Source organism: Pempheris klunzingeri, chromosome 18 (assembly GCF_042242105.1).
Source record: "Pempheris klunzingeri isolate RE-2024b chromosome 18, fPemKlu1.hap1, whole genome shotgun sequence".
Classification (NCBI taxonomy): Eukaryota; Metazoa; Chordata; class Actinopteri; order Acropomatiformes; family Pempheridae; genus Pempheris; species Pempheris klunzingeri.
In genome coordinates this window covers 11174832-11202106 of record NC_092029.1, presented here as the reverse complement: position 1 = coordinate 11202106, position 27275 = coordinate 11174832, and the positions used below count along the sequence as shown (strand labels likewise).

General features: G+C 43.7%; 1 protein-coding gene across 1 annotated transcript in view; it reads left to right on the top strand.

The window, feature by feature from the left end:
• The first annotated feature begins 53 nt into the window (after window positions 1–53).
• Window positions 54–27275, top strand: part of LOC139217545 (tyrosine-protein phosphatase non-receptor type 14-like) — a 36844-nt gene continuing 9622 nt past the window's right edge. The window contains exons 1-13 of the mRNA XM_070848881.1: window positions 54–429; window positions 10788–11192; window positions 13689–13864; window positions 22677–22774; window positions 23502–23569; window positions 23956–24026; window positions 24140–24227; window positions 24335–24423; window positions 24607–24694; window positions 24910–24992; window positions 25086–25146; window positions 25764–25842; window positions 26801–27270. Coding sequence (XP_070704982.1) covers window positions 11019–11192; window positions 13689–13864; window positions 22677–22774; window positions 23502–23569; window positions 23956–24026; window positions 24140–24227; window positions 24335–24423; window positions 24607–24694; window positions 24910–24992; window positions 25086–25146; window positions 25764–25842; window positions 26801–27270 — 1545 coding nt within the window. The 5' untranslated portion in view covers window positions 54–429; window positions 10788–11018. The remainder of the gene's footprint in view (window positions 430–10787; window positions 11193–13688; window positions 13865–22676; window positions 22775–23501; window positions 23570–23955; window positions 24027–24139; window positions 24228–24334; window positions 24424–24606; window positions 24695–24909; window positions 24993–25085; window positions 25147–25763; window positions 25843–26800; window positions 27271–27275) is intronic.

The following is a 27275-nucleotide window of genomic DNA, read 5'->3' as shown; positions in this document are numbered from 1 at the left end:
CTGTCTCCCCCCCGTCCTAAACGCCTCCATTGGACCAGAGGGACCGCTACTACACACACACTGTCCTGCGAGACAGGAGCACCACGTCGTCCTAATTCACGGCCAAGTTGGAGAACTTTTATGTATTTTTTTTACTCTCTTTGCGCTCCGTGATAAACTCTGGAAACAAACAGAAAAAAACTTGGGAGTTGAGGCAGCAGCAGAGCTGAGTTTGCGACTGGCTTTGCGGCTTTTTGTTCTGAGAGTTGCGCTCGTATGTTTCAAGAGTCTCTCGAGATTTTTCTCTCCCACATGGGGACTTGAACTTATTTAAAAAAGGAAAAAAAGGCTACATGCGGATTATCTATTTGCTGTGAGGTTCGGCGCCGTCGAGCGGAGCAGAGTTTCTCCAGCGGGGAGCAGACAGCGGCATGTAGCGCAGGACCGAGGGTGAGTTGTCCTGCAAAAAAAAAAAAAAAGAAGAAGAAGAAGAAAAAAATCTGCACCACGAGAGTTTTGCTGTGCTCTTTCCAAAACGACATTCCTGCAGAGTTTGAATCATTAGTGTTAAAATGTAGGGCAGTGGCAGGAGATCCCAGATATTTTCATGCTGAGCCCCCACCCCCGCCCCCCAGCAGATGAACACTCATTTAAATACAGTCCCAAATCATCCTTGATGAGACGTCAGTGTTGAGCTAACTGACCTGCAGATAAGTGGAAAACAGCTACACCTCCAATCAGAGCAGCCCACAACATAAACCAGAGTCACTGAGGTTAATATTGAAGTTACACTTCTCTCAGGGGGCTCCTGCATGACCAGGACCCTCAGAGGATCCAGTCTGACCATCTTTTCCTGTAAAACGTGACACCGAGATTAGTGAGAGCCTCCACCATTTTTACACTGAAAACTGCATAAACAGAAGCTTGGTGACTGTGATTTTAGATTGTGATCCAGAGTCTGAGGGCTGCACATCCACTGCATGACATTTTGTGACTTTTATGCTACACAAATAACCTTTGACTTGCCTTGAATTTGAATTGACACGGTGTGTGTGTGTGTGTGTGTGTCCCCTCCCTTTGACCTGCTGATGATGACACTATTACCTTGTTGCTGGGCTGCTTGTTGGGCCTGTGTGTGCACTGTGCATACATGTTTGTGTGTGAGTGTGTAAAAGATGTGTTTGGACACGCACTTTAGATCAGGCTGCCACCATTACTGTAAAACGGGGAGAGTTCTGTAAAGGCAAATATAGAATAGCTGCAGGAGGCGTAGGCTGCATGCACGCGCGCACACAGACACACACACACACACACACATCTGGCTGTCTTTATAAGCTCAAAGGCATGCTGTGTAAATTATATGGTGCCAGAGCAAGTGGCTTGGGAGTACACAGCACTTTTAAAACACTGGTGGAGGATTTAAAGGACCTAAAGTCAGAGTAGTAGGCTCTGCCGGCGGCCTCATCCATGACCCTCATCACCTTTTCACCAGGGATGTTTGGACACAAGAGAGAGCGGCTAAATATCTACTATATGCCTCTGATTACTCCCATAAAGGCAGTGCCATTTTTTGTCCTCTGCATCCGTCTGCCATATTTGAAAACTAAAGGAGAGTTTATACGTACTCCTGAAATGTCAACGTCAAGTCCCAAAAACATGTTGTGTTTAAGGTCAGCATGGTAGAATTATAAAAGGTGTTTACTACATAATTCGAGCCTGAAAGTAACAGGAAAAGTGGCTATTGTTTGTGTAGCCAGTGGTCATTTGTGTCTAAAGGCCATTTGATTGCTATGTGGGGCTAACATACCTGTAATTTTGTTGAAGTGCTCGTGCTGCAGCAGAGGGAGAGACGGAGGGAGGTTTAGTTGATGTTGTCGCAGCATTTTAACCGAAGGCCGAGAAATGTACAGAATTCCTTCTAACTCATCTTGTGATTCTCTTGCTATTCTGAAATACAATACAAGACAACAATAATATAGACTGTCTAAAGTCACGATAAAGATCATAGCTTTATCAGTCTTTCTACCATCCTAAACCCTAATTCAGCATTTTTAACGTGGTTTGCGTGCTCTGGATTTGAGACCATTGGTCGATTATTTGCTATTTTGAGCAATAACAAATTTGATAAAAGATAATTAAATGTATTTAGAACTGTTGTCAGACAAAACAAGCAGCCTAATGATGTCATCTGGGGCTGTAGGAATTTTGCTGGGTATTTTTCACCATTTTCTTACATTTTATGGACTGATTAACTACTGACGAAAATGTTTTTAATTGCAGCTGTAAATGTTACTATTCTTTATCATTTCTTATGTTAGTTTTAGCAGTGTCACTCTAGTTTTACTCATTAAACAACACAACATTAATATATTAATGTTAATATTAATATAATACAAATCTGAGTTATAGGGAAGCGGAAATTAAAGAAGTGTTTGTAATAAATACACAAATAGTGTAATATTCAATATTATGACAACTAGGTTTGTGTATGTGACTATGGGCTGTAACTCACAGTGTGTGCGTGTGTGTGTGGTGAGTGTATTCAGACTGTGTGTTGTGTAAGCACTGTGTTTCTCTGGCAGCCCGGCAGACAACAACAGAGCAGAGAGCGTGCTCCGACCTGCCCAACTCTCCCACACTCCACCTTCGGCACCTACCAGGTGCTACAGACAAGTTGTCAATCAGTGCCCCCCACCACCACACACACACACACACACACACACACACACAAACAGGCCGGACCCCTCCCACTCTGATCAGCCAGAAAGTTCACAAACATGTGACTTGGCCCATGATGTGTCTTAGTTGTAAATGATGTGACACGCATATATTTTGTGAGGATGTGTGTTTGTGATTTAGCTCAATTCTTTTTTTCTCCTAACGGAGCATCAAGCAGAGACATTTTCCATTTGAAGTTTAAATGTGTGAATTTTCCTTTTCTCCCACCCATTATGTGTGTTAGATACAGCCGGATGTAAACAGTAGCAAAGCCAAAGTGCTGCTGCTTTCATAGGCCTGTAAACTCGGTGCTGTTGAGGTCCCTGTTAGTGTCAGTGCCTGAGGGTTCAGCTGTGAGAAAACTCTCAGTGGCTTTTGGGTGATTGAGCATGTGTGTGTCTGTGTGTAGTTGTATTTGTGTGTGTGGCTGTGTGAGTGTGATGTGGTTCCCAGGAGGAGGGGGCATGGAAAATATGAACAGTGCCGTGGTTTGGCAGGAGCAGACATGGTGGCCGGCGGCTGATGGTCCCACGTTTCTGTTGTTGAGGTGGAGAGCCGCCACTATCGGCCTCACTGACCATGTTTACTCACTCCTTCCCTCCGTCCTCCCCTCAGCCTCACTCCGCCTGCCCCCTCCTCTCCTAACCAACTGTACCAACATGATAAGAGGCTGAGAAACACCGGTGTGCCATCTTTTCTTCCTTTTCTGCCCTGTTCTCCATACGCTCACTTATCTAAAGCCTTTATTTTCTCATTCGAGTGCTGGGAATCACACACACACACACACAAACACTGCACTATTACTCTCAGTCATATCTCCAAAGTCTCTCTTCCTCCATGTCATCGATCCCCAGATTTCACTGCCCCAGGATGAGTCGGCAGAGCTACGTCATTGTTGGTTTGGAAAACCGGTCACTGGCCAGTGTTAAGCTCTCTCCCTCTTTGATCCTCCCCCTCGTCATGTTCTAGTGACAGTGTTTAGATGGCTCTGCCAGCCTGAAACACTGGACATACCCTTTCTATTACTGTCAACTGTAGCACAGGACTGCTGCCCATGAACACATATTTCTATTATATTCCTGCAGTTCCTTTGGTTTTATGGCATCATTAGTAACGTGGAGCTGGGAAAATCACACGATTTACCATTTTATAGAGAACAAGTAGAGTTTGTTCTTTTGGTGATCCTCCAAAATTCAGAGACTGCAGCTCTGTGCTCTAAGTGCTCCGTGTCTTTTTAGATTTGGGAGATTTGCTGTGATTTTGTCTGGTGGCAGCTGTCCTTGCACACTATCACGTCTCCTACTTCTGTCTGCAGTCATAACACAGTCCAAACAGCAAAAGCAGCAGCAGAAGTGGAGAAATTAGCATTTGTACGAAGGTATATTTAGGTGCTGTTTGTGAAACATCGGGACGCATGAAACAGACACTAAAATGTGGACAGATACTTGTTTTTAGACAGGATGGTACTGTAATGAATATTCAATGCAGCATCTGGACATATACAAAGCCTTGTGTCCTCTGGATTCTTATATTGTCTTTTACTTTTCTGAGTTTTGTTAAACTTTTGGGTGCAGCTCTCATCATTTCCATGCCTGACTGAACACTTTGATGTGTGTGTGTGTGTGTGTGTGTGTGTGTGTGTGTGTGTGTGTCTGTGTGTGTGTGTGTGTGTGTGTGTGTGTGTGTGTGTGTGTGTGTCTATGTGTGTGTGTGTGCGTGTGTGTGTGCGTGTGTGTGTGTGTGTGTTAGAGGGGGGAAACAGGAAAGGAGAGCGAGTGTATGACTGCGTAAAACTGCAGACAAGGCTCCTCCGCTGTCTGGATGTCACCTCTGTGTGAACATGCTGCTCTATGTGTTTGTCACCATCGCTGTGCGTATAGTAGGAAGAATGTGCTTGTGCTCGTGCTCACGTGTGTGAAAGAGTGTGTGTCTTTTGTCTCAAGATGGACCTTGAGAGAGAGGAGAAAAAAGAGAGCTGGAAAGTGAAAAAGCAGATGCGCTTGTTAGAAACACTGTCTGGCTGCTTGGCTCCACCCTCTGTTTGCAGCTGCTAATGTTTGTATGTAACAGTGTGTGTGTGTGTGTGTGTGTGTGTGTGTGCGTGCAGGACTGTGTTTAAGACAGCGTACAGTATATTGTGGAATCTATATTTAGGTTCATTTGTTTAAGGTGAAGAAAGCTAAAATCTATAGTGATTTTTAAGCATGAAAAAACCTCTCCTGTCCTTTGGGTCAGACAGAAACACACATGGCAAAAAGTGCCAATCTGCACGTGTTTCTTTTCATCTAGCCAAAGAATACACAGTTTGTGCTTTGGTCAGGTTTGCGTCTTTGTGCAGCAGGAGGATAAAGTCTGATCCAGGATCAGCTCACAGCAGCTGCTGTTAGTCAGACTGACTTCAGCAGTGCCTTTCTAGGAATGTGTGTCGTGTTTCCCCAAAAACATCTTTCTACTGAGTTTGTCATGTGTACATAGTAAACCAGTGGAGCAAAAGAGGATCAAAGTCCTATGAAGATTTTGGAGAAATAACCCAATCTGACTGTTTTTGAACTGATGTTTTCTTTTAATTCTTTTTTTTCAAATTCTTATATTTTAACTCTGCTTGGAATAACACACGTCTCAGTGACAAAGATCTCAAAGACACACAGGAGGAAAATAATTCAAGTCAAAACAGAAGTCCTCCATGTGCTGACTCTGATTTGACACAATTAATCAAAGAATTGAGATTTTGATAGTGGATGCCAAACGTTCTCCGGTTCCTGCTTTTTGAAATGCGAGAACTTTCATTGTTTTCTCAGATTTATGTCATTATTAACTGAATGTCTTTTGGGTTTTGGACTGTTTGTTGGACACAAAAAGCAGTTTTATTATGTAATTTTCATCTTTATAGCTTAAGTATCTAATCTAAACAATGCAGAGAAAAGTCAAAGGAAGTGTTTGGGATTATTTGTTCCCATAGTCAGAACACACATCCATAGCCTCTGAGTACTACTTGAGGCTTGTTGACCAAACTGTAAAAAGAGTACAGTGGAGGAAGAGCAGTTACGAGCTGTGAAGCACTTAACCCGTTTGTTTTGCTACAGCGCTCATGTGAAACAGGAGGGAGGGAGGGGGGTGTGTGTGGCGTCGGTATTTCAGACAGGGACGAGCAACGGAGATCAGATTGATTGAGTTACACACGCTACACTTGCGTCCTCAGCCCTTGCCGGCCTGTGTCTAATGGTCTTAGCAGTAGGCGACAAAGTGCTGTTTTGTTCCTGCTATTGTGTGGATGTGAATGGAGCAAAGCGACAGACGTGCTGCCCTCAGAGAGACACACAGCACCCAGACCAGCAGCTCTGCTACTGATGCTTGGAGAAGTTATTTTTATGTCAATGCAGTGTGATTATTGAAGTCAAACTAAACATTTTTGAGCAACTAAATGCAACATTATGGTTGTGGTTTTGTTGTGTCATGCTGCCAGGCTGACTGTGGTGTTTGTCTTAGCTTGTTGTGGTTTGATTGTAATTCTCAGGTGGCCTCAGTGTGTATGGAATCAGATTTGTTATCAGATAGTTGAAAACTTTTTTGAACTTTTTCTAATCACCAAGCGGGAGAAAGAATCTTTCATTCGCCATGCAAGGCATGCATGAAGAGGAAGCATAGGGGGGCATACAAGCAACTGCTTCAAGATTAAAGTAAGTACTAATCACTGTATGTAGTTTTTTAAAAAACTTTATAGATCCCCAGGAGTCAATTCAAGCAAACAGGGGAACAACCTCCGGGTCACAGCCGTGTCGCTCAAAAACTCAACAGCCAATAGGAAGGCGCCCTTGAAAGAGCCCGCCCACGCGATAGGTTTATGTCAAAACTCAAACAAAGAATCTGGCAGCGCAAACGAAAAAGCCAGAAGTGTAACCTAAAGAGAGAGAGGGCGAGAGCAAAACGACATCCTTGAACAAAGTAAAAGACAGAGTTATTAAAAGACAGAAATTTTTTATTTTGAAGGTTATAATTTTTTGCTTGAGTTCATTTTTTTCTCTCTCAAATCCATTTATTTTGATTGACTTCTAATAAGTTTTGCTTGAAACTTTTGAAACAAATCTGATTCCATACAGTGTGCTGAATCCATCCCTGAGTGGGCAGAGAGCTGACTGGCAGCAAAACATCACACCCCGAGGGGGAAACCTGTGTCAACATGGTTGTTTTAACAGATTTTATATCCTTCTTTTGTCAGCTGTTAACACATAGCATTAACTGCCTGTTCGCTAAACCCTGCCGCAGCTAGTTACTGTTTCTACACCTGTCAAGCTTTCTGTTCCCACACGGCACAGTACAGAGTTTGCAATAATATCGGAGAAAGAGCTACAGTTGAATTTATTCATAGTTTTTGAAGCAATACGTCCCTTATTTCAGACACGGGTTGACAAAAGCAGCTTTCCTTTCTAGCTAGCACTACTGTGGTTAGCTAGCTAATTAAGCTAACATTAGCTTTAGGAAAACATCATCCCTTGCTGACTCATTTTAAAGGAGAATCCTGTAAAAGGGTTTTGGTCCAACATAATTTTGGTCTAACATAACTCTGTTTGACTGCTTAGCTGATGTACGGTTGTTTTTTCTAACCATATGTTTTTGTTTTTAATGTGACAAGAGAAAAGGTGTTTTTAAAGGTAACGTGTAACTCAACAAACTTTACCCACTTAGCTAATGATTCGCTGCTTGTCGCACAAAGTAATGCTCGATTACTGCTGTTGGTAGTAAACTAGTTAGTTAACATACTAATGATTGAAGCTTAGATTACAAAAGTTAAACACAATTTAGTCAGTTTCTTACACTTTTGCTCTTGTATTTTTGCATTTCCAGAAACTTAAAGAGAACGACTCTGTATCTTTAGATGTTATATTGGTCCCACTATAAGACCATACGCGCCTCTTTGGCAGGTGTAGAAATCCAAACCTTGACACGCCATTCCTGCCATTACCGTTTCTAAACTATAATTGGACAATCGCTGTTTTGGGGATGAGTTAAGAGATTGGTCGATCAGCATGTTAGAAACTCCTCAGTGTCTCTTGATGATTGATTTCTCTTTGTGTCAGACAAAAACACATTTCGGATCCCCAGCGACCCAAATTACAACATGCTGGGACTAATCACGCAGTCATCTTTGTTTAAATTTGTCATGTTGACATTCTGGTGACGCACAAGTGCAAAAATGCTTGATAAAAATGAATTTGACGCCAGGCTGCACATAGAACTGTTTGCTTCTCTAACTGTACACACACAGCTTTATTAATGTAGTGTTCAGTTTAATGGATGCAGGTCTGTGGGGTCAGAGTTATCTTTTGAATCTCCTGTGAATCGACTAGGTGGCTCCGGTACAATAAAGATCTTTTATCTTGATCGATTTATATAAAAAAATGCATCTGCAAACAGTGCTGAAAAATATACATACTTATGGTAATGTGGTTTAAGCAAAAAAAACCAACTTTTCACCCTTTTGCCCATCACCACACCAATCTAGGGGATAAAGATAAAACACAACAAAAGATGGGAATGGTTTCATACACTGTATATTTAGCCAACGCTTGCTAGCCTGAAAAAGAAAAACAACCCACTTCCCTCAGTTTTCCTTCTCGTTTTCTCCATGCCACAAAATTACAACGTGCAAATTCATAAACGTATATGCTGTTTTTGCACTCTGGAAATAAACATGACAGAGAATGGGGAGAGAATGTTGCTGCAGCGGCGTTGAAGGAGCGTTTTTTATTTTTTTATATCGAGGAGTGGGTTCGGTCCCAAGCTATTGTCTGTCTGTCTGTCTGGCTTTACTCAACCAAACACTCCCAACCATGCCACTGATTACTAGTTTAGAGTTGCACTAACTGCTGTCTGGTCCTTTGGCTAACCTCTGAAGAACCTGGTGTGTGTGTGATCCTGTTTGTGTGTGTGTGTGTGTTTGTGGCGTGCCCTGTTCATGCATGTCTATGTTTGTACACTACACAGTGAAAGTATGCGTCTTTAATTGTGTCTTTGTGTGTTTATCTGAGTTTGTATACTTGTTGACGGGGATCTCGCTGGCCTGTGTGCTTGGGAACATTTCTTGAGGCATTTTGGGGAGGCTTTACCGTCAGCCTGTGATGTCACTTCCCCTAAGCTCGATCCAGAGGGGAGGGTCAGAGGGGGCTGTGGTTCAGGTCAAGTGACCGCTGGGGTCACAGTGGCCTCATATCCTAAAGAAAAGCTGATTTACTCACCCGTTGTAGCCCAATTATTCACTTACTGTGGCTTGGTGTGTGTGTGTGTGTGTGTGTGTTGGCATGAACGCCCAATAAAAAAACACATGAATACGGTGATGCCACGCTACAGTGAGCTGTCTCAGGTGGATTCAGGAGTAAGGAATGTGTTATGACTCCCAGAGGGGCACGGCTGCCACAAAAGACGAGCGTGAAGTGTGATTCAGTTCATACCAAACAACGCAGATATAAGTCAGCAGTTTGTAGCTTCGTGACCTCTTCCATTCAAGACGCCCCTGCCTCCCCCCTTGGGTCTTTCTCTCCCGCTCACTCAGCCTTGTCACACACACACTTCCATGCACACACAGACGACACACACACACACTCTCCTTCCTTGCGGTGCATACTTATGTCAGGTGTGCTCTGTTTTTCCAGTCAGGGCAGAGAGGAATCTGGGCCAGGGTCCAAGCTGACTATCAACAGCACATTGCCAGAGCCTAGGACAAGAAGCAACACATCCTATCCATCTTTATCCCCCCCCACCCCCTTTTCTCCTCTCTTGAACACTGGAACATTGCTGTGCCGTGTTTTGGTCTTTTCATTCTCAGCTTCTGCGTTTTTTCCTCCATTTGTATCCACTTTCCCAAAGTTTTTGTACTGGGTTTCTGGTTTTGTCAGTGACTTTTGGTAGTGTTTTTTGTGTGGAAGAGAGGTTAGAAGGTGTGGAGTTTTGTGGTCTAGCTCCTGTCTAACAAGTGGCCACCACACACTGCTTTTAGCTATTTGAATTAATTCCCGTTAACAACACCAGTAATATTGTGTAAAAGAAATCCCCTGGTGGCTAAATCCCCCAAGTTAAAGTTTTTAACCTGGATGAAACTTTTTTTAGTTCTCCATATAATATATACTGTGCACTACAGGTGTGAATATACATAGGAAATATACTTGTGCTTGTGTGTGTCGGGCCCTACTTCAAAGCTCTTTCCTCATCACAGACATGAAAGCTAAGAACTGATGACCCACCCAGAGATGTGTTCAAAGTGTTCCCAAAGACCTGCCTCAACCTTAAAACCACTGTGTGTGTGTGTGTGTGTGTTTGTTTGTGTATGAGTGTGTGGGCTTATTTTCACTGGAGGCAGTAAACAGTTTCATGAGTTTCTTATTGGCAACATGAATTCACATTTTCTGTTTTGTGGCAGTAGCTGACAAAGAGTGTGTGTGTGTGGAAGCATCTGTGCCACTACCGCATGTGTGTGATCTTACACACTACTACACTGTACACTACAATGTCTGGCACTGTGCTGCTGCCGGGCAGAGAGAGAGAGGGAGAGGGGAGATAAAAAGGAAAGGAAAGGCCTCCCACACAGGCAGATATGAGACTTAGAAGCTCCATTAGTTCCTCAAAGCCAGCTGCCGGGTTCAGATGGATGTCTGCGCTCGGCTGTTTGATGTCCATTCATCCATGGCCTTACATCCCTGCCTCTGTCTCCCAGCTTTGCCCGACGAAGGGCCTCATGGGGCCGGAGTGAGCGCAGCTGCCATAGCTATAGGATAAAACTGTCTGCTACCGTGTGATTCCTGCCTCTCGTAGCACCACTGCTGCTGCTGTTATCGCTGGTGATTCTGCTAGCCTCATCTGTTTTTTGTTTTTGCTTGTTTACGGGAGGTAGGCAGGGTGATAATATTGGGAAATATGGTGTGGGAGTGTTTGATAGGAAGAATGTTTACTGATTAGAGCTCCATGTATTTTTTTTGCATTCCTGTGGGCTCAAATGCGAAGGTGAAATGTTTGAGAGGAATCCACAAAACTATCTGTAGATATTTTTCAAGAGTTTCCTGTTATTAACTAATCCTCCTCTTTTTCATTTCTCTCTGCAGCACCCGTTCATCCTCCTCCTCCTCCTCATCGTCCTCCTCCTCCTCTCCGGACATCTTTGGGAATGGGCCAGCGCCTTGCCTGGGTGCATCTTTCCACCCGGTGGTGTGGCTGGCGTCGTGCGAGAGTGAGGAGGGCAGCGACCAGGTTATAGAGCCTGCCCACCCCTCTCTCTGCGTGCTTGCTCCCAAGTGACTTTTGACCTTTGACTCAGCCGTGACCTCCAGCCAGCCATGCCCTTCCGGCTGAAGTTGCGGCGCACACGGCGCTACAACGTCCTGAGCAAGAACTACTTTGTGACACGGATCCGCCTACTGGACAACCATGTGATTGAATGCACTCTGTCAGTGGAGAGTACGGGACAGGAATGTCTGGAGGCAGTGGCCCAAAGGCTGGAGCTACGGGAGGTGAAGACAAGCCTTTTATTATTGTGACCCTAGTACATACTTGTGCTGACAGTTGCCTTTTAGGAATTTTTTGGAGGTTTGTCCGTGGTCTAAGCAAAAGCAAAAATATGTTGTAAATGTGTTTTCATATTTTCTCTTCATTTAAATGTTCATGAATGTTTCTGCAGTCAGTTCTTTAATTAAACCACGGAACACTATTCTTACAATTTTTCGGGCACACAAATGCTGTAATTGTACAGGTATTGAATGTCAATATAAACACACAAATATTAGTATTAGTAGGGGTGGGCAATATGGAAAAGTCCTTGTATATGTCAATTCATTATACTATAATATTGATATTTTAATACATACATTTTGTGAAAATCCATTGAGGAATCAATAATGGATAAACACAGACAGGTATGTGTTTTTCATAGGTCATAGGTCCATAGGTCAAAGGTCAAATGAAAATTACCCGCCCCTTAGTAAAAAAAACATTCGCTGTCACACTTGAACACATTTATGAATATGTTGTCAGATTGTGTGTGTGTGTGTCAGAAATCGCCACGTGTCTCTCCCCACACCCTGTGTGTGTGTCCCTGCCCTCTGCTGTCTCTCTCCCGCAGGGTCCTTGTCTATCTCTAACGAAGCGTGGCTACCTCTGTCCTCTTCTGACTGCAGAAGAAAGAGATACTGCTCATCCCCCCCGTCCCACATCACCCCTTCTTTCTGCGTGCTTTTTCTCGTCCCCTTTCTTCTGTTGACCAACCCTCTTTACATTTCCTTCATTGAGGTTTAACCACCACCTTGCTCTGTAGTCATGCAGGTAGATTTGGGCTAGGAAGCAGAATACATCTAATTCCACATTTCCTTTTTCCTCCTCTCTTCCCTCTGACCACTGCTTGCCTCATTGCTTCCTCATTGCAAACTGTCTGCATGTAGCTTTGCATGGGGTGTATTGTTTGTGAGGTGTTTTGTGGGCGACAGGGCAGTTTGTTCACAGATCAGAGAAAGAATGTGTCTGTTTGGTTGACGACTGATTGAGTTTGATGAATACGTGTGTTCAACAGTTTGTCTGCGCCTGCTGGAGCCGCTGACAAAGTGAGAGAGAGAGGGGCGGTGTACTTGCGCGTACTCACACGGTGTTGTGGTATTTGCCAGGTGTCAGTGATGTTATAAATAAAGTGGTGTGACGCCTCAGCTTCAGCCGCCGTCTGCCCCCATGCATGCACGCTATCTCAGGACTCTGTGTGTAAGTGTGTATCCGTCTGAATTTGTTGTTTTCATCTTTATTGCTGTACCGGAGGCCTTGAGTGTGTGCCTGTTTGCATGTGAGGAAAGTGTGTGTGGCAGCTGCAGCTTACAGCTTTACGACTTTCATTACAGTAGAGTCAAACCGCACAGATGAAACAGGTGTTCTTACCTCGTAGTGATACCAGTGACACACATACACATACCAAACACATGAATGAAACATTGTGTTTTTCTAAATCACATAGTTAGCCTTTAGTAGTATGTGGGATAAAACTGTTCACAAGTTTGATCATCTGGTCAACTGGTCAGATTAGGGGTCAGTCTTGTAAAAGCCATTTCTTGTCGCTGCTTGTACACAGATTAAAAATAATGAAGATTCCAGATCAATTTGAGCTCTTGTATGCTCACGTGTGGGTTGCAAGTGTTGTGTTTGTTTTGATTAGTGAAACATCTCAATGTGAATGTGGGAGGAAATGATCTCATGTTGCAAATTGCAGCATGTTGAAACCTGCCCCGGATCCATATGAACAGGCCTCAATAGGAACGGTGAAACATCCCAAAGCAAATCAGTGTCGTCGTCATAGTTTAGGTAATTGCGGATCCTTGCAGTCTAAACTGGTTACAGCTCTTCAAAGCTCGTCTGCTCAACCACTCACTCTTGTGTGGACCAGTGTTATAATCAGCCCAGCATGTTTTTAAATTAACTGTTGCTGAGAAGGCCAGAGGTTTAATGGATTGATCATATCACTACAGCTGAGTTGTGTGTCATAGTCAAAATAGCATATGGATCTCCATCTTCATCATTGCCTATTTCCTTTCTCCCAGGGTAATCTCACTGGCAATGGTTCTGGCCTAATATTCATGATAACTAGAGTTACGCTGCTGATGTCAAAGGTTTGATCAGATTTGAAGGAGGAATATGTTGTATGTGTGAGCTGCTTATTCTGCTCAGTTGTCCCCAACGTCTTTCTCACCTAATTTCCCGTTTACCTCCTCAACCCATTTCTTTCCATCCCTGCAAACTATTCCCTACCCCAACACTTCTCTCTTCCATTTAGCGCCATGTTTCCCTGCAGTCTCTTGAAGTCATTTCTTCCGTCTCTCTATCTCTCTCCATCCACTCATACATACATACTCATCTTTTCATTGCTTCCTCCTTCTCTCACCTCCACTCTCTTATTTCCTTCTCCTCTTTCCACACCTCATCCCTTGACCTCGTGCGCCGCACTGACCCTTCCTCTGTTTCTCCTCCGGCTCCAGACCCATTACTTCGGGCTTTGGTTCCAAGGAAAGACCCAGGCCCCGGCTCACCGTTGGGTGGAGCTGGAGAAACCCCTGAAGAAGCAGCTGGACAAGTTTGGCAATGAGCCACTGCTCTTCTTCGGAGTCATGTTCTACGTGCCCAGTGTTTCCCGGCTGGAGCAAGAAGTAACCAGGTAAAGAGCCTTTAGACCCCACTTACAGTGTGTCCAGCTGTCAAACGCTCACATTCCCAGTGTGCTTCATGCTGCTCCTTTATATTCAGCTTTCCCTACCAGTGCCCTCCAAACGGCTTTGTCATAATCTTCTTCCATGTGATGTTTTGTACATCAAAAGTAGTAAACATCATGCGTGCTCCTCTATAAACTTGAACTGTTAACTCTTACTTAATTAATTCCAAGAAGCCAGACGCAGCGAATCTCCAAACTCTAAAGCCGCTTTCTGCCCTGCAGATGCTTATCATTTACTTTCATGTGAGTAAAGAGTCTGCCACTATGAAAAACGTTGCATAGTGTAATAGTGTAGCTATGGCCAATTTGCCCTAGCTGGAAAGGTAAGAGTTAATTTCACTACCTTTAGGGTCTTTTTTTCCCGAAATTTCATGTGCTTTTTAGAGTAGAGATGCAACAGTTAGTTGGCCTTTAGTGGCCAGGTGTAAAGTTTCTTTGGCCCCAAAAATTCAGTCAAATACAAAGTGTATATTATTATTGAGCAAAGAGCTATCGTGGGGTTAAAAACGCAACGTAGAAATTATGTCTGTGATGAGAAGTGTAAACAAATAAGTGTGTCATTAATAGATATGCTGTCATGTTAACCATGTGATTACTTACACTGATTGATGACAGACGCTGGCATCAGTGCAGCTGTCTGCACTTACAGCCTCTAAGGCTCAATATGTGCTTTAACTTTGTTGTGATACATTCTGTGTGTCATTTTTGGATACATCTGGTCACAGACAGGTACATTTACAAAACACCTCGGAGTTGTTGCCCACATCGCTGATTAGTTCAGCAGTGTGCTGTGTTTGGAGAAACAGACCAACAATCAGAGCTGAGGGTTAAGAATCACCTCCACACTTAGCTAACTAGCTTGGATGAGACGGACCTCCATGAGACTGATGTCATTTCATTCTGATTATCAGAATATGGTTTATTTAGATAATCAAATACAGCCATTTTCAGTTGTGTGTGTATGTGTGAGAGAGAGAGAGAGAGAGAGAGAAAGAGATGAAGACAGCGTGAGTGTGAATGAGCATGTTAGCTGTGAAAAGGGCATCCAGGGGTCAGTGTGTAGTGGACGGTCTGCCATCTCAGATTCCTTCTCACACTCACACACACAGACACGCACTCTGCTGCAGGTCTGCCTCACACTGAGCTGGTGAATTTGCGGCTTCTGCTTCGCTGGATGTGGGAAAGGTCGATTGCAGGTCACAGCTTGACGTTTTGACGCTAGAGTTAGTTTTAAGGTGTGTGAGTGTGAACCATTTACGCCGATGAATTTCCTCAGTATTTTTGAGAGGCAGGATGAGACACTGAAAATAATGAGTTCATCATGTATCAGTGATTGCTGGTGTGATACACTGTGGTAGAGTGTGTGTGTCTGCAGGTTCGTTATACAGAAGCCAGGATCTGCTCTGGTAAACGGATGGTATTCCAGGAAAGCCCTGCAGCCTTTTTATTGTGTGTGTGTGTGTGTGTGTGTGTGTGTGTGTGTGTGTGTGTGTGTATGGGGGTTATGGGGTTGAAGGGGTTATGATGGGGCATTAGGGGCAATTTAGGGAACAATGGTTGCCTCTTTTTCTCAAGGCCCCCTCTCTTTCTCTTACAATCCCTGAACATAGTGTCACCCCTACTCCTTTTTATCAAGAGCAGATCTCCACATCACTCTAGTCCCACATTTTAATCTCTTTCTCTCGGTCCCTTGGTCCTCCTTTTCTCTCTCCCTCTTTCTCCTTTTCTGTTAGTCAGGAATGTTGGCACAGCCGTCCAGCGTAGGAGGCGGACCACACATTCCTCCCAGCAGAAGTGCTGGGGGTACAGGGGGTGGGGGATGTCTGGTTTACAAAACACACACACACATACATACACGCACACACTCACACTCTCTCACCTCACACACCTCGCACACTCCCCCAAGAATCCTCTCAGAAGCCAGCTGCAGCCCTGTCAGAAGGGTTAGTCACAATACACCACATTGTAAGAACATACACGCTCCCCGAGGCAAACTTCTCTAAAAGCCCCATCTTTTTTTCTTCACATCAAGTTGAAAACAATCTTCACAACTTTTTTAGATGAAGTTCAAAACACATTTTTTCTTTCATTGCCCAGATCAAATCTTTAAACGCATGTTTTGCTCTCATACTGTCTGCGCTTCCCTTTGAGAACTCCATCAATCAGCGTGGGAATGATAACAGTTACAACTGACAGCCGTCTTTTTAAAATGTCGATAATTTATTGACTAAAGGCCGATTTGGGTCAGATCCAGCAAAGCAGATCTTTGTTTTTTCTCCACACCTGGTCTGATGAAGGGGGGATGGGCAGGACAGGCAGGAAGCATGACAGAGGCAAAAAGGAAGACAAGTGGGGACAGAGAAAGTAAAAGTTTGGCAGCAAGACTTGGCTTTGGGTTTGTACCTTGTTATTTATGTGGTTTCAGCTTGCTGCCCGCATATGTTTTTGTTGGAACTTATACATATTTATGTGTCCGCATAGAAATATATGTTTGTGCTTGTGTGTAAAACCAGAGTAGGAGTGAGTGGATTTGGCTTTTGGGACACTTTTTTGAGGAAAGTTACTATTAGGATTGAAACATTACACCCCACTATGCTGCTTACCTTAAAATATATGTAGTTAAATTTGTTACCAACTCAGATGTAGGCAATTGGTTTAAAATGCCCGTTCTGTTCATTTTAACAGCAATTAGATTATAAGAAAAGGATAACAGATTACAAGGTTTTATAAACAAATTCATTGTAACTTACCACCAGAAACCAGACAGCCCGAGAGTTGACTCTGTCTCCTCTGGGTGAATGAGATTTACTGAGAAAGTAATGTGAGTTTTATTATGTGGTCACGTCTTTGAAGTTCAGTGTTTGACTGATGTGTAACCTGATACTAGATCTCCCTCTCTTCCCGTCCATCCATTCATCTGTTTCTCCTTCCCTCTCTTCCTCCCTCAATGCAGCTGTGAAAATTACCCAGAGCTTCAGGCCAAAGTGTGTGAGAGTGTATGTGTATGTGTGTGTGTGTGTGTTTGCACGCATACTGACTACATATCCACATCAATAATCCAATTATCAAGCAATTAAGGCTGTAATGAAAGAAAACCGGAGTCCATGTGAACACTGCCCTCCGCTATGTTAATACAGTTGTGCTCACAGCTGCAGATTCTGCTGTGAGATACGCAGGAGTCAGGCTACGTCATTGTAAAATCTTCATACATATGATTAGAGTTTTGACTGTTTTGCAACACACATCTGACATCTGCAAAAACATCTTAGTACATGCTTCACAGTGTTGAAACTGGTTAGAAAAACAATGCCTCAGAGCATGGTTTTGTAGCAGTGTTCACACCAAGGTGGCCACATCTTGAGGTGGTAAACCACAGTAGCAAAAGATTGGGTTTGAAGTCGAACATTTGAGGATGACCTTTGACTTTGTAACAGAATATGAATGGACCTTTAGGCTGCCCATATAAACATCAGAGAAATCTGAGTAATGCCTTACTCACATTACTGGTCATAACCAAGTTCACGATAGTGTTTTGGTGTACTTTGTTTTATTTGTGTGGAGACAGACTTACTGCTCTTTCTGTGTGTGTGTGGGATAGTGTGTGAGGGTGTGTCATCCAGAATTGATCGCAAAACTAAAACTGCTGCTTGTGCTAATCCCAGGCGACCTCCTTTATACTCACTTGTAAGAAGATATCCACTTCTTTCCCTTTTCTTTCTGAAAATCACCTCTTTGGATTTAACTCCACACACATCTAGCAGAAAGTGTGTGCGGGCGAAGCCTTCTGTTCCTTCTGTCTCACTGATATTAAGGTGGGGTGGGGGGGCAATGTGGCCCGGAGAGAGAAAGTGAGGAACCTAAACCGAGAGCTGTTGACCGGAGCGAGGCCAGCTGGCCCCAGCAGCCCCTAAGGCTAACAGCACCAACAGCCTTGAAATCCTAGCTTTGTTCAGCTAGTTATCACTAACACACACACACACACACACACACACACACACACACACACACACACACACACACACACACACACACACACACACACACACACACACACACGCACACGCGCACACACACACACACACACAGCTGTACTCTGTTGTGCCCCTTGCTGATTCAACACATTTCAAAGTGAAATCCTCCTGCCTCCCACACAAGCTGTCTGGACCCATCCAGGGTTGAGGGGGTGGTCAGGGTCATACCACTGCAGAGGTGGAGAAGGAGGGATACGAGGCATTTGAACACACTTACACACACATTCATGCATGCATGCACATATGCTCGCAGGCTTGTTGTCGGGGCCACTTGGACATCTGGCAGCATGTCTTGAGCGGGGCTTGAACATGCGTGGGCATATAAAGGGCTCTTTGTGCCTGTGTGGCTGCCTGGAGAGCCAGCACAGCTCTGCCATGGTGAAAGTCACAAGTAACTCTCAGTGAGGAAAGCTCTGCCTCATGTCTACTTATGCATATTCACCTGTTGTTACGACATAGAGATGTCATTCTGACATACGTGCCAGGTGTGTGCTGCTATAATGATGTCTTTGTGGAGACACATGTAGGCTTGTGAGTAATAATGTGGAATGTTTTTATGTAGTGTATATTTTGATGTATTATTCTATTCTCTCTCATTTACCCCCTTCAAAGACTCTCAATGCAAAAAATAGATTCACCCAAGTTACAGAAACTTGTGTTTTCTCACTTACCTCCAGTGGTTCTTGCCATGCAGACAGTTTTTATTTCATTATCCCAGGTTTCATTTGTGGTGCTCACAGCACTGAACAGTGATTTATGACAATATGTCTTTTCAGAAACAGTGTTCTCATTACTCTGGATAATCCACAGACCTCACCGTCGACTGTTTTCAGTGGAACTACATCCTGCTGAAAAAATAGTCCCATAAAACTGTTGACAATGTGTTCACTACGTCATTTAGAGTAACAGGGACACTGTTTCTGGAAAGATATGTGTGTTTCAAATGTAACTGTTAGCATTATTTACAGACTTGTTATTTAATGAATTATGAAATCAAAATAAAATAGATGTAATTTCTTTCTTATGACCATTGTCTGCAAAGTAACATATTGGTGGAAAGGGTTGTCCTTGACTTTTGAAATATTGCGACAAGAACCTCAATTGAGTGGTTTCTCTCCAAATGAATGTACATCATTCTGTAGCTGAATCCTTCAGTATGTGTGGACTTTATATGTGGCTAGGATCATTTCAAACACAAACATTTTCCAGACGCATATCATTGTTGTTTTAAGCCTCATGCATTGCTCAAGGCTCACAGGACTTTACATTGAACTTACATCAAACTTAAATGTGTTCTGATGTAAGGTTATTATTAGGATTAGACAACATTATGAATCTGCTAAAGACCCAAAGAAGATCAATTTACACATATTGCATTTGAATGTCCATAAACTGTCAGTTTCTACCAAAACTAATGACATCTAACCAGAAGTTCCACCAACCAATCAGCCAAGAGCTCTGTATATTTAAGTTGTGATTTGTAATGACACAGGACAAACTTATAAGTGAGCCATTATAAGAAAAGAAATACATGGACAACATAAATGTTTTATTTTTTATAGCTGTGTTTTTACTATTCGCTTTACTTTGCATTCCCACATAAATGGCAAAATAGCAGAACCAAGAGCTGGATAAAATTGTATATATGTGTAACCATTTTAATGCATTAACACACCCAGTTTATGATAATGTAGGTGCTCTCCCAGACGTAGTGACCGTCATCAAAACCTTGAAGTTGAACTAGAACTATGTAGTCTTGTGTAGTCAGACCTGTCTCCACATTTTGTCTCTGGATAAAGGAGCTGTGACACTCAATTACTAAATCTTGTCTGATAATTTTATCTACATTTAGATTTTAGGCCATATTGTCTAGTCTAATACTATAAAAAGAATTGGGTTCATTTGGTTGAATTTTTTCAGACGTCCACTTTTGTCCTTTTTCTTTAGAATTATTGGATAATTTTACCTCTTTGGGTCCCTGAAAAGTATTCAAATAAAACAAACTGAGGAGGAATAATTACCTTTGGTTGAACTGGTCACAACCTGTTGACATAGGCAACTTGTTAAAAGGGAGTAAAGCTTAACTGATCTATAAGATGTTTTTGTGGCCGTTCTGTGTAATTTGGGCTCTCTTATGAGGAGCGCTGCGATACTTCTCTTCACTGCTTTTCACTGTCACGCTTTCACTTGTTCATAGTTATTTCAACAATTTACCGTCCGCCTCTTTACCGCCGGCCTTGCGTATGTATAAACACCATCATGCTGTTACCATTGAACCTCAGAATGAGAACCAACCACTGTCAACCTCAACATTTCCCCATACCCCATACGGAGAGCGCTGGGAAAACATGGAGAGTTTGTAAAAACAAAGTCCACAATCATTTGAGGGGTTTTGTGTCCCGCGAGGCTCCTCCCCTCCAGACCGCATCAAGCTCCTCCTCCTCCTCCCGCTGCAGCCATGGTGGTTGGGGTTGGCTAATTAGAGGGTTGCCACGGGAACGGAATGGCAGCTTAGCCAACGGGTGTAATGACAGGGTGAGGGAGGAGGGCGGGGTCAGATTATAGGCCCGGGAGTATGCTGAGTGCAGCTCAAAAAAGAAAAGAACAAGAAGAAGTGGGGATGAGGGGGAGGGAATATGAAGAAGAATATGAACATGAAGGATGGGAGGAAGTAAAGGACGGCATGAAACTGAGAAACTATGAGTGTAAATCAATAGTACAGAGGGAGCTAGTTTTACAAATGAGATAAAAAAGGAGGAAGGAAAATTTAGGAATCAATTCAATCAAAATTTTGTGTGTGAGAGAGGAGGACCGAGTGAATGACTAAGCATCTATAGCTCAGTGGTTTCCACATAGACGTTTGTGTCCTCTGGCATGGGCTGTCTGATGTATGCTTCCGCTGAGAGCTCGTTCTGACTGTGTGTGAGTGTGTGTGCACGTCAGAAAAGGTGTCTCACAGCCGACATTGGAAAGACTCAGCCTGTGGTCATGGCAACAAACAGGAAACTGTGTGCAAGTTTTTATGCTGCTGAGCCTGGTCACCCTGACAGTTCTCTCCTTCCTCCTGTGTGGCCACTCCATTCTTCAAAAGACAAACATCCAGTTGGACCACAGCTAAAAGCGGACAAAAGCTCAGAAACTTAAAAAGCTCAGTGTATTTCGGCCTCTTGGTTTTGGGACTTTTACCACGTTTTGTAAAGGCTGTAAGTGGGCTCAACAATCTGAACAGTGTCATCATATCAGCTTACACTTGGCAAAACCACCACTGGCTAAAACCACAGTCCACAGTTTGTCTTACATTCACAGAGCAATTATATTTCTCTTCTTTTGTCCAGCTTGTGTTGGTCCTACCTGAGATTAAACTCAGTTCTTATTAGTATCTGCTCCATGAAGCATGCTTGCTGTTAGCTGAAAATTTACAGACCTATAAACCATATTGTTTGGCCCTTATTAGTATACATTTGGCATTCCTCGCAAGTCAGAAATGAGTCACTGGTATTTCAAATAGAGGTGATTCACTCATTCCTCACTTGGATTCTGCAACAGGCTTCTCTGGCATTGTTTTAACCGGCTAATGCTGTTGCCAATACTGTCTTGGTGCATACTTTCTGTTGCACAAACCAGAAGCAGAATACGTCTCTCTGTGGTGTCTCAGTGGATGTTTGCAATCCTTCAGTTGCTAATGTGCAATGCCGTGAGCACAGCTCTTCTTACTTTCTTTGGAGAGATCTGTTGAACTGAAACCCATCATGCTTTCCAACTCGATTTCATACAAGTGGTGTTCAGAGACACTGTGGCTAGCTGGAAAAAGAACATTAACCACCAACCAAATTCTGGTGAGATTCTGAAAGCTAATAAGAGTTCCTGTGCTACCACCCACTTTGTCAGATTTTCTGCACAGTTTAGCTGGTAGAAAAGCTGTGCTTTGCAGTCTGAAGACTAAGAGTGTGCAGCCATGCTAGCAGCCCTGTGAGGCTGTGCTTGGGCACAGTGCTGCATTGAAGTTAATGCTAATGTCAGCATGCTGACATGCTCACAGTCTCCCAGCATCATGGATGTATTCACGTATTAGATACCAGACGGCCGCTCAGCCTTGCTTCCAATTTTTCACAGTGGTCACTCAAAGTATTGCAACAAAAATCTGTTGAGGACCACCAGTTTAAAAGAGATATCTGTTGAACTGTGGACAGGACACCTCCAGCTATTAACATGGCCAGTTATTGGCCATCCATGGTTAGCGTGCTAATCTTTGCTAATTAGCACTAAACAAAAAACTGTTTGGGAATATACTCAGTTTTTCAGGTATTTGGCCATAGTATCAAAGCAATGGGCAAATTTGAACCGATGATGGCACTAGAAGAAAAGTCAGAACCTCCCCAACATTGTTACAATTTATCCTGAGGGGAACGTGACCTTCGATACCAATAGTTGTTGAGACATTTAACTCAGAAACAAAAACATCAACCTCTTGGTGGCACTAGAGGAAAAGTCAGGGGATTCATCCCCAGGACACCATGGATGTCTGTACATAATGTCATCAAATCCATCCAATAATTGTTAAGATATTTCAGTGTGGACCAAAGTGGTGGACAGACCAACTAACTAATCCTTTCATCCATAGAGCATGCTAGCTGTAGTTATTGTCAAAGTAAAACACTACCAACACTAATGTTACACTTGAAGATGACCGTACATCATCTCATCTTTTGTCCTTTCTTTCTTTCAAGGTATCAGTATTACCTGCAGGTGAAGAAGGAGGTGTTGGATGGACGTCTCCACTGCACAGTAGAGCAGGGGATCAGATTAGCTGGCCTAGCAGTACAAGGTAAGACGCGCACACACACACACACACACAAACAAACATCTCATGTGAACAATCTACCAGAGGGAGTCGGGCAGCACAAGAGAGAAAGAGTGAGCACAAACTCACACTTTCTCAGGTCATCTTGACTTGACTACCTAATATGGCTGCATACCACTGGGAGAGCCCAGTCCACTTGAGTTCCTGCGGTATCAGTCTTAACACACACACATACACAGACACACACACAACCCCACTCCATCCCCTCTGTCTTGTTCCTGGGTGCTGTCTGTGTCTCAGGAGGAATGTAAACAGACAGTTAGCTTATCGCTAGTTCCAAGGTTAGCCTTAGCAGCATGAGGAAGACTCTTATCTGTCAGGAGGCGAGGATCCTCCGCTACACTTCCTTTTGTCCGACAGACAGCTGAACACTACTTAGGATGCACTTACAGGCCCTATCTGGAGGCCTGAGCATGTTATGAAGATGGTGTGCAAGTGTTTTAACACTTAACAACGTGGTGCACAAATTCTTGAGTGGTTACACAGAACAATTGATCAGTTTGAAATGCATTTTCCGATCTAACCGTCTGGAGTGTGAATGCCACTAAAGTTTCCGAAGTCTTAACACAACACCGAAAAACACTACACTATAGGCAATGTGATTTGCAAATGCTACATTCATACACATGAAGATGGTTTCATGTTTTTTTACCTGAAAGAGTTCAAATGTATGTGTGCTTCAATTTTCTAGCTGGCTTTGGAGACTTCACGCAGTTCATATCTCAGGGCTTCCTCAGGGAGTACGTGCACTTCCCAGTGGTGAGTTCCCAATTTTTATCTCTTCAAATATGTGTGTGTGTTTCTTTGTGTTTCTGTGCGGCGCTGTGTGTTGCCTGAAGGCACACATTCTTGTGTCACCTGTGTACCTCCTCCTTCTGAATACCTGACTGACAGGCAGAAAACAAAGAAAGAACAAGCAAGATAAAGATCTAGTGGAGACCAAATGAGTACCAAAATGTGGATACCATAATACCTGTGTACAGCTGTGCGATCGCTAAGAGTAGGTGACAGTGTTTTAATGCATCAGGGTTCAGTTTAATCTCCCCCCATCACGTGTTCCTTCCCTTTCCTGTCTTTAAACCTATTCTGCTCCTCCATTTCTCTTATTTACTGCCTAATGTTTTGATCACTTTTTTTTCTCTCAGAACTGGCCTAATGAAGAGGAGGTGCTGAAGGAGTGGACCCAGAAAGTCGCTGAGGAGCACAAGAGTCACTGGTACTGCCTGCTTCTTTTTTATCCTGTTTGTACATGTGAAAAACACAGATGGAAACCAACATGGAAACAATGAGATCTGTAGTACCTGGGACTTATCTGTCTGTTCTTTCCAGTGGAATGCAGACTGCTGAAGCAGAGCTATTGTACATCAAGGAGGTGGAGAAACTGGACGGCTTTGGGCAGGAGAGCTTTCCTGCTAAGGTACACAACCACACACACACACACACACACACACGTGTCTCTATAGAGTATCCTATTTCTTTGATTGTGAGAAGACTTACCCTATGATATGTACTCTTCTTCCACAGGACAACTACACAAATGATATTTTCATTGGTGTGTCATTCATTGGGGTGTTTGTCAAACACAGAAATGGCAGATCTATCATGCTCCACAAGTAAGCCCACCCCCTTGATATTTTTCTATTTTCTATTTTTGTAGCCTGTGTAACCCCATCAGCAGGCATGAGGTAGGGCGGCTAATACAAATAAATGAACATATAAGGGAATATTTTGAATTACGTGTGGGAAAATTCAATCACCATTGCATTTTCTTTCTGCATTTTTTGTGTGTGTGACAGGTGGAAGGACATTGGCACCATAGCGCACAACAAGTCAGCCATCACAGTGGAGATAACGAGCAGAGACGACACCATCATTTTTCACATGGTGAGTGTTGTGTCTGCAGGTGGTCTGAGCACACACACATGCCTTATGCAAGATTTCCAGTGGGAAGTTAAACCAAGAAAAAAACGTACAAGCTCATTCTCAGATATCCCTGAACAGAGACGAATACAAGGGCAAATTCGGTCTCGATTTTCTATAAATACAACTGCTGCGTTAATTTAAAACATCAATGTTTTTCTCTCTGTTTGTACCTGCAGGAGGATATGGAAATGGCCAAGTACATCGCCCGTCTTTTCACGGCCAGACACAAATTCTACAAACAGAACAAGATCTGTGCAGAGTGAGTCTCAAGGCCAGCTGAAGGCCATTATACATCTAGTATTATCTGTAACTGTCCTTTGGATTGTGAATCATCTCCATTTTTTCTCTTCAGGCCCACCCACTCACCTGCACCAATCAGAAGGAGACCCACCTGGACCCACCGCCTGTCTCTGGTACCGTCAGAATTATATGTTTGCTTTGATATTTTCCAATAACACTGGTTACTGCTTAGTGGTTTGACACAGTTTTGTTTGTCATTGCCTCTGGTCTGAATAAATGAGTTCAGAAGCCAGGAGACAGAGGGAGAATTTGGGAGGGAAGACAGAAACGGCCGTGGTTAGAGAGTTGACCCTGCTCTCCCACTCAGGGCAGCTCTTAATTGTGCCATGGAGCCTTGGCTTGAACGTGCGTTGGTGGTGTGGTTGGTGTTGTTGGAAAGTTTGCAAGGGTGTTGCTTGGTCTGATTTCCGGTGCGACAATGAAGGCAGTGATTTGTGCGTCTCCCTCCCTGCTGGCCAGACAATGGCAAGGCTAAATGTGGCACAATAGCTGTTCAGTCAGTCCACTCCAGTGCTCAGATGTCTTTCTGAAGAACCGCAGGCATTGGCGGTTGACAACTCCATGGCTGTAAAGTAGGCCTGAGTGGGTCGCAGTCACCTGTTGCATAGACGTATTAAGACAGAAAGAAAGTGAATGAAAGTAAAGGCTTTACTTTTTATTTATTTAGTGGCTCAAGATATGATTTCACGACGGAGTAATTGCATCTTCTTTATCTGTGTTTTTCACTCAGCCGCGGCCCCAGTCCTGTAACTTCCAGTCAATGCACTCCCAGTATGGAGAGCATTATCAGGACACACAGAGCTCTCAAGGTACGTGTGAAACACAGACACACACAGATAGACACAAACACATTCAGAGTCAGTTTCAACCCCTCCAGCTCGCTGCTTTGACCACAGTGTGATTTAAGATTTTAGCCTCCCTCAAAATAACTGAAGCATTTGAATGGGGCTGATTATGTCTCTCCCATCAGGCGTGTGACTCACAGCCCATTTGAATTTTAACAATCTCCCGGCCAATTAGAGCCCAACGTTTGGGGTGCATAGTGGTGACCTCATTTGCGCTTCACTCTTTCATTGACTCGTTCACACACTCAGGCCACTTTATAATCCCAAGAACTTCACTCACATCGGCTCAACAGTAAAACAGAGCGGGGTGGAAAAACATTTTGGGTGTGCTACTATGCGTGGGTGTGAGATCATTGTGTAGTGTGACCTCAAGCATCACACTGCGTCTGTGTGGATGGAGATTATGTGTGTTTGACTGCTTGTGGGTTTGAGATAGTTTCACATGAGAGAATGCTCTGTTTGCTGAAGAAAAAGGATAACATGCATACCGCCGTCTCCTTCTTTATGGTGGGAAGAAAATATTCCAAATCTGTCCTGTTCTAAGTTGATTCTGTTACTACTGCTGGGAGGAAACTTTCAGTTGGTAGTGCGGTACAACAATGATCCTGCAACACCTCGAGGGTGCCACAAGCACTGTTCATTTCTTATGGCATATAACAGTAAAAAAGTTAAAACACTGTAAAACACCTGAACCATCTTCAGTACAGATTTGGCTAAATTACTTGTTGGTCACCATCCACTTTTAAAGAGTCATGTTTGCCCCTTTTTTGTTTTTCTGTAATAAGTCCATATCATTTTTCCTTGATTTCATTGAATTTATATTTCCTGTTTATTCTGTCAGCTTGATTCATCATCTTCTGTATCCTGTTGTACAGTTTTTCTTTCTTTTTCATTCTTTATTCCTCCCTCTTTTGATCTTTAGACAGTATCTTCCATGACGACCCCTACTATAAGTCAGAGACCAGTCTGGACCGCTGCCAGGTGGACTTTCCCTTCCGAAACGGCACCGTGCTCAATGGAAGCATGTACAGCAGCCCCAGCCTGAGCTCCCTCAATCACTCCCAGACTTTCATCCCGCCGTCACCCATGTCGTCCAACCTTAGCATCCCCGGCAGTGAGCTCATGCGCCCTGACTACATCCCCAGCCACCGCCACAGCGCCATCATTGCTCCGTCCTACCGGCCCACGCCTGAGTATGACGCTGTGATGAGGCAGAAGCGGCGCATGCTCCCCGCTCACCATGACCTCCACAGTCAATCGCTACGCAGTCTGAACATCAGTAATTCGTGTGCTTACCGCCAGCCTGAGGCTCTGGTGTATAGCCAGCCAGAGATGAGGGAGAGGGGCCCTTATCATGGCCTGGGGCCCAGCCCCGGACCTTACACACCACAGGTAGA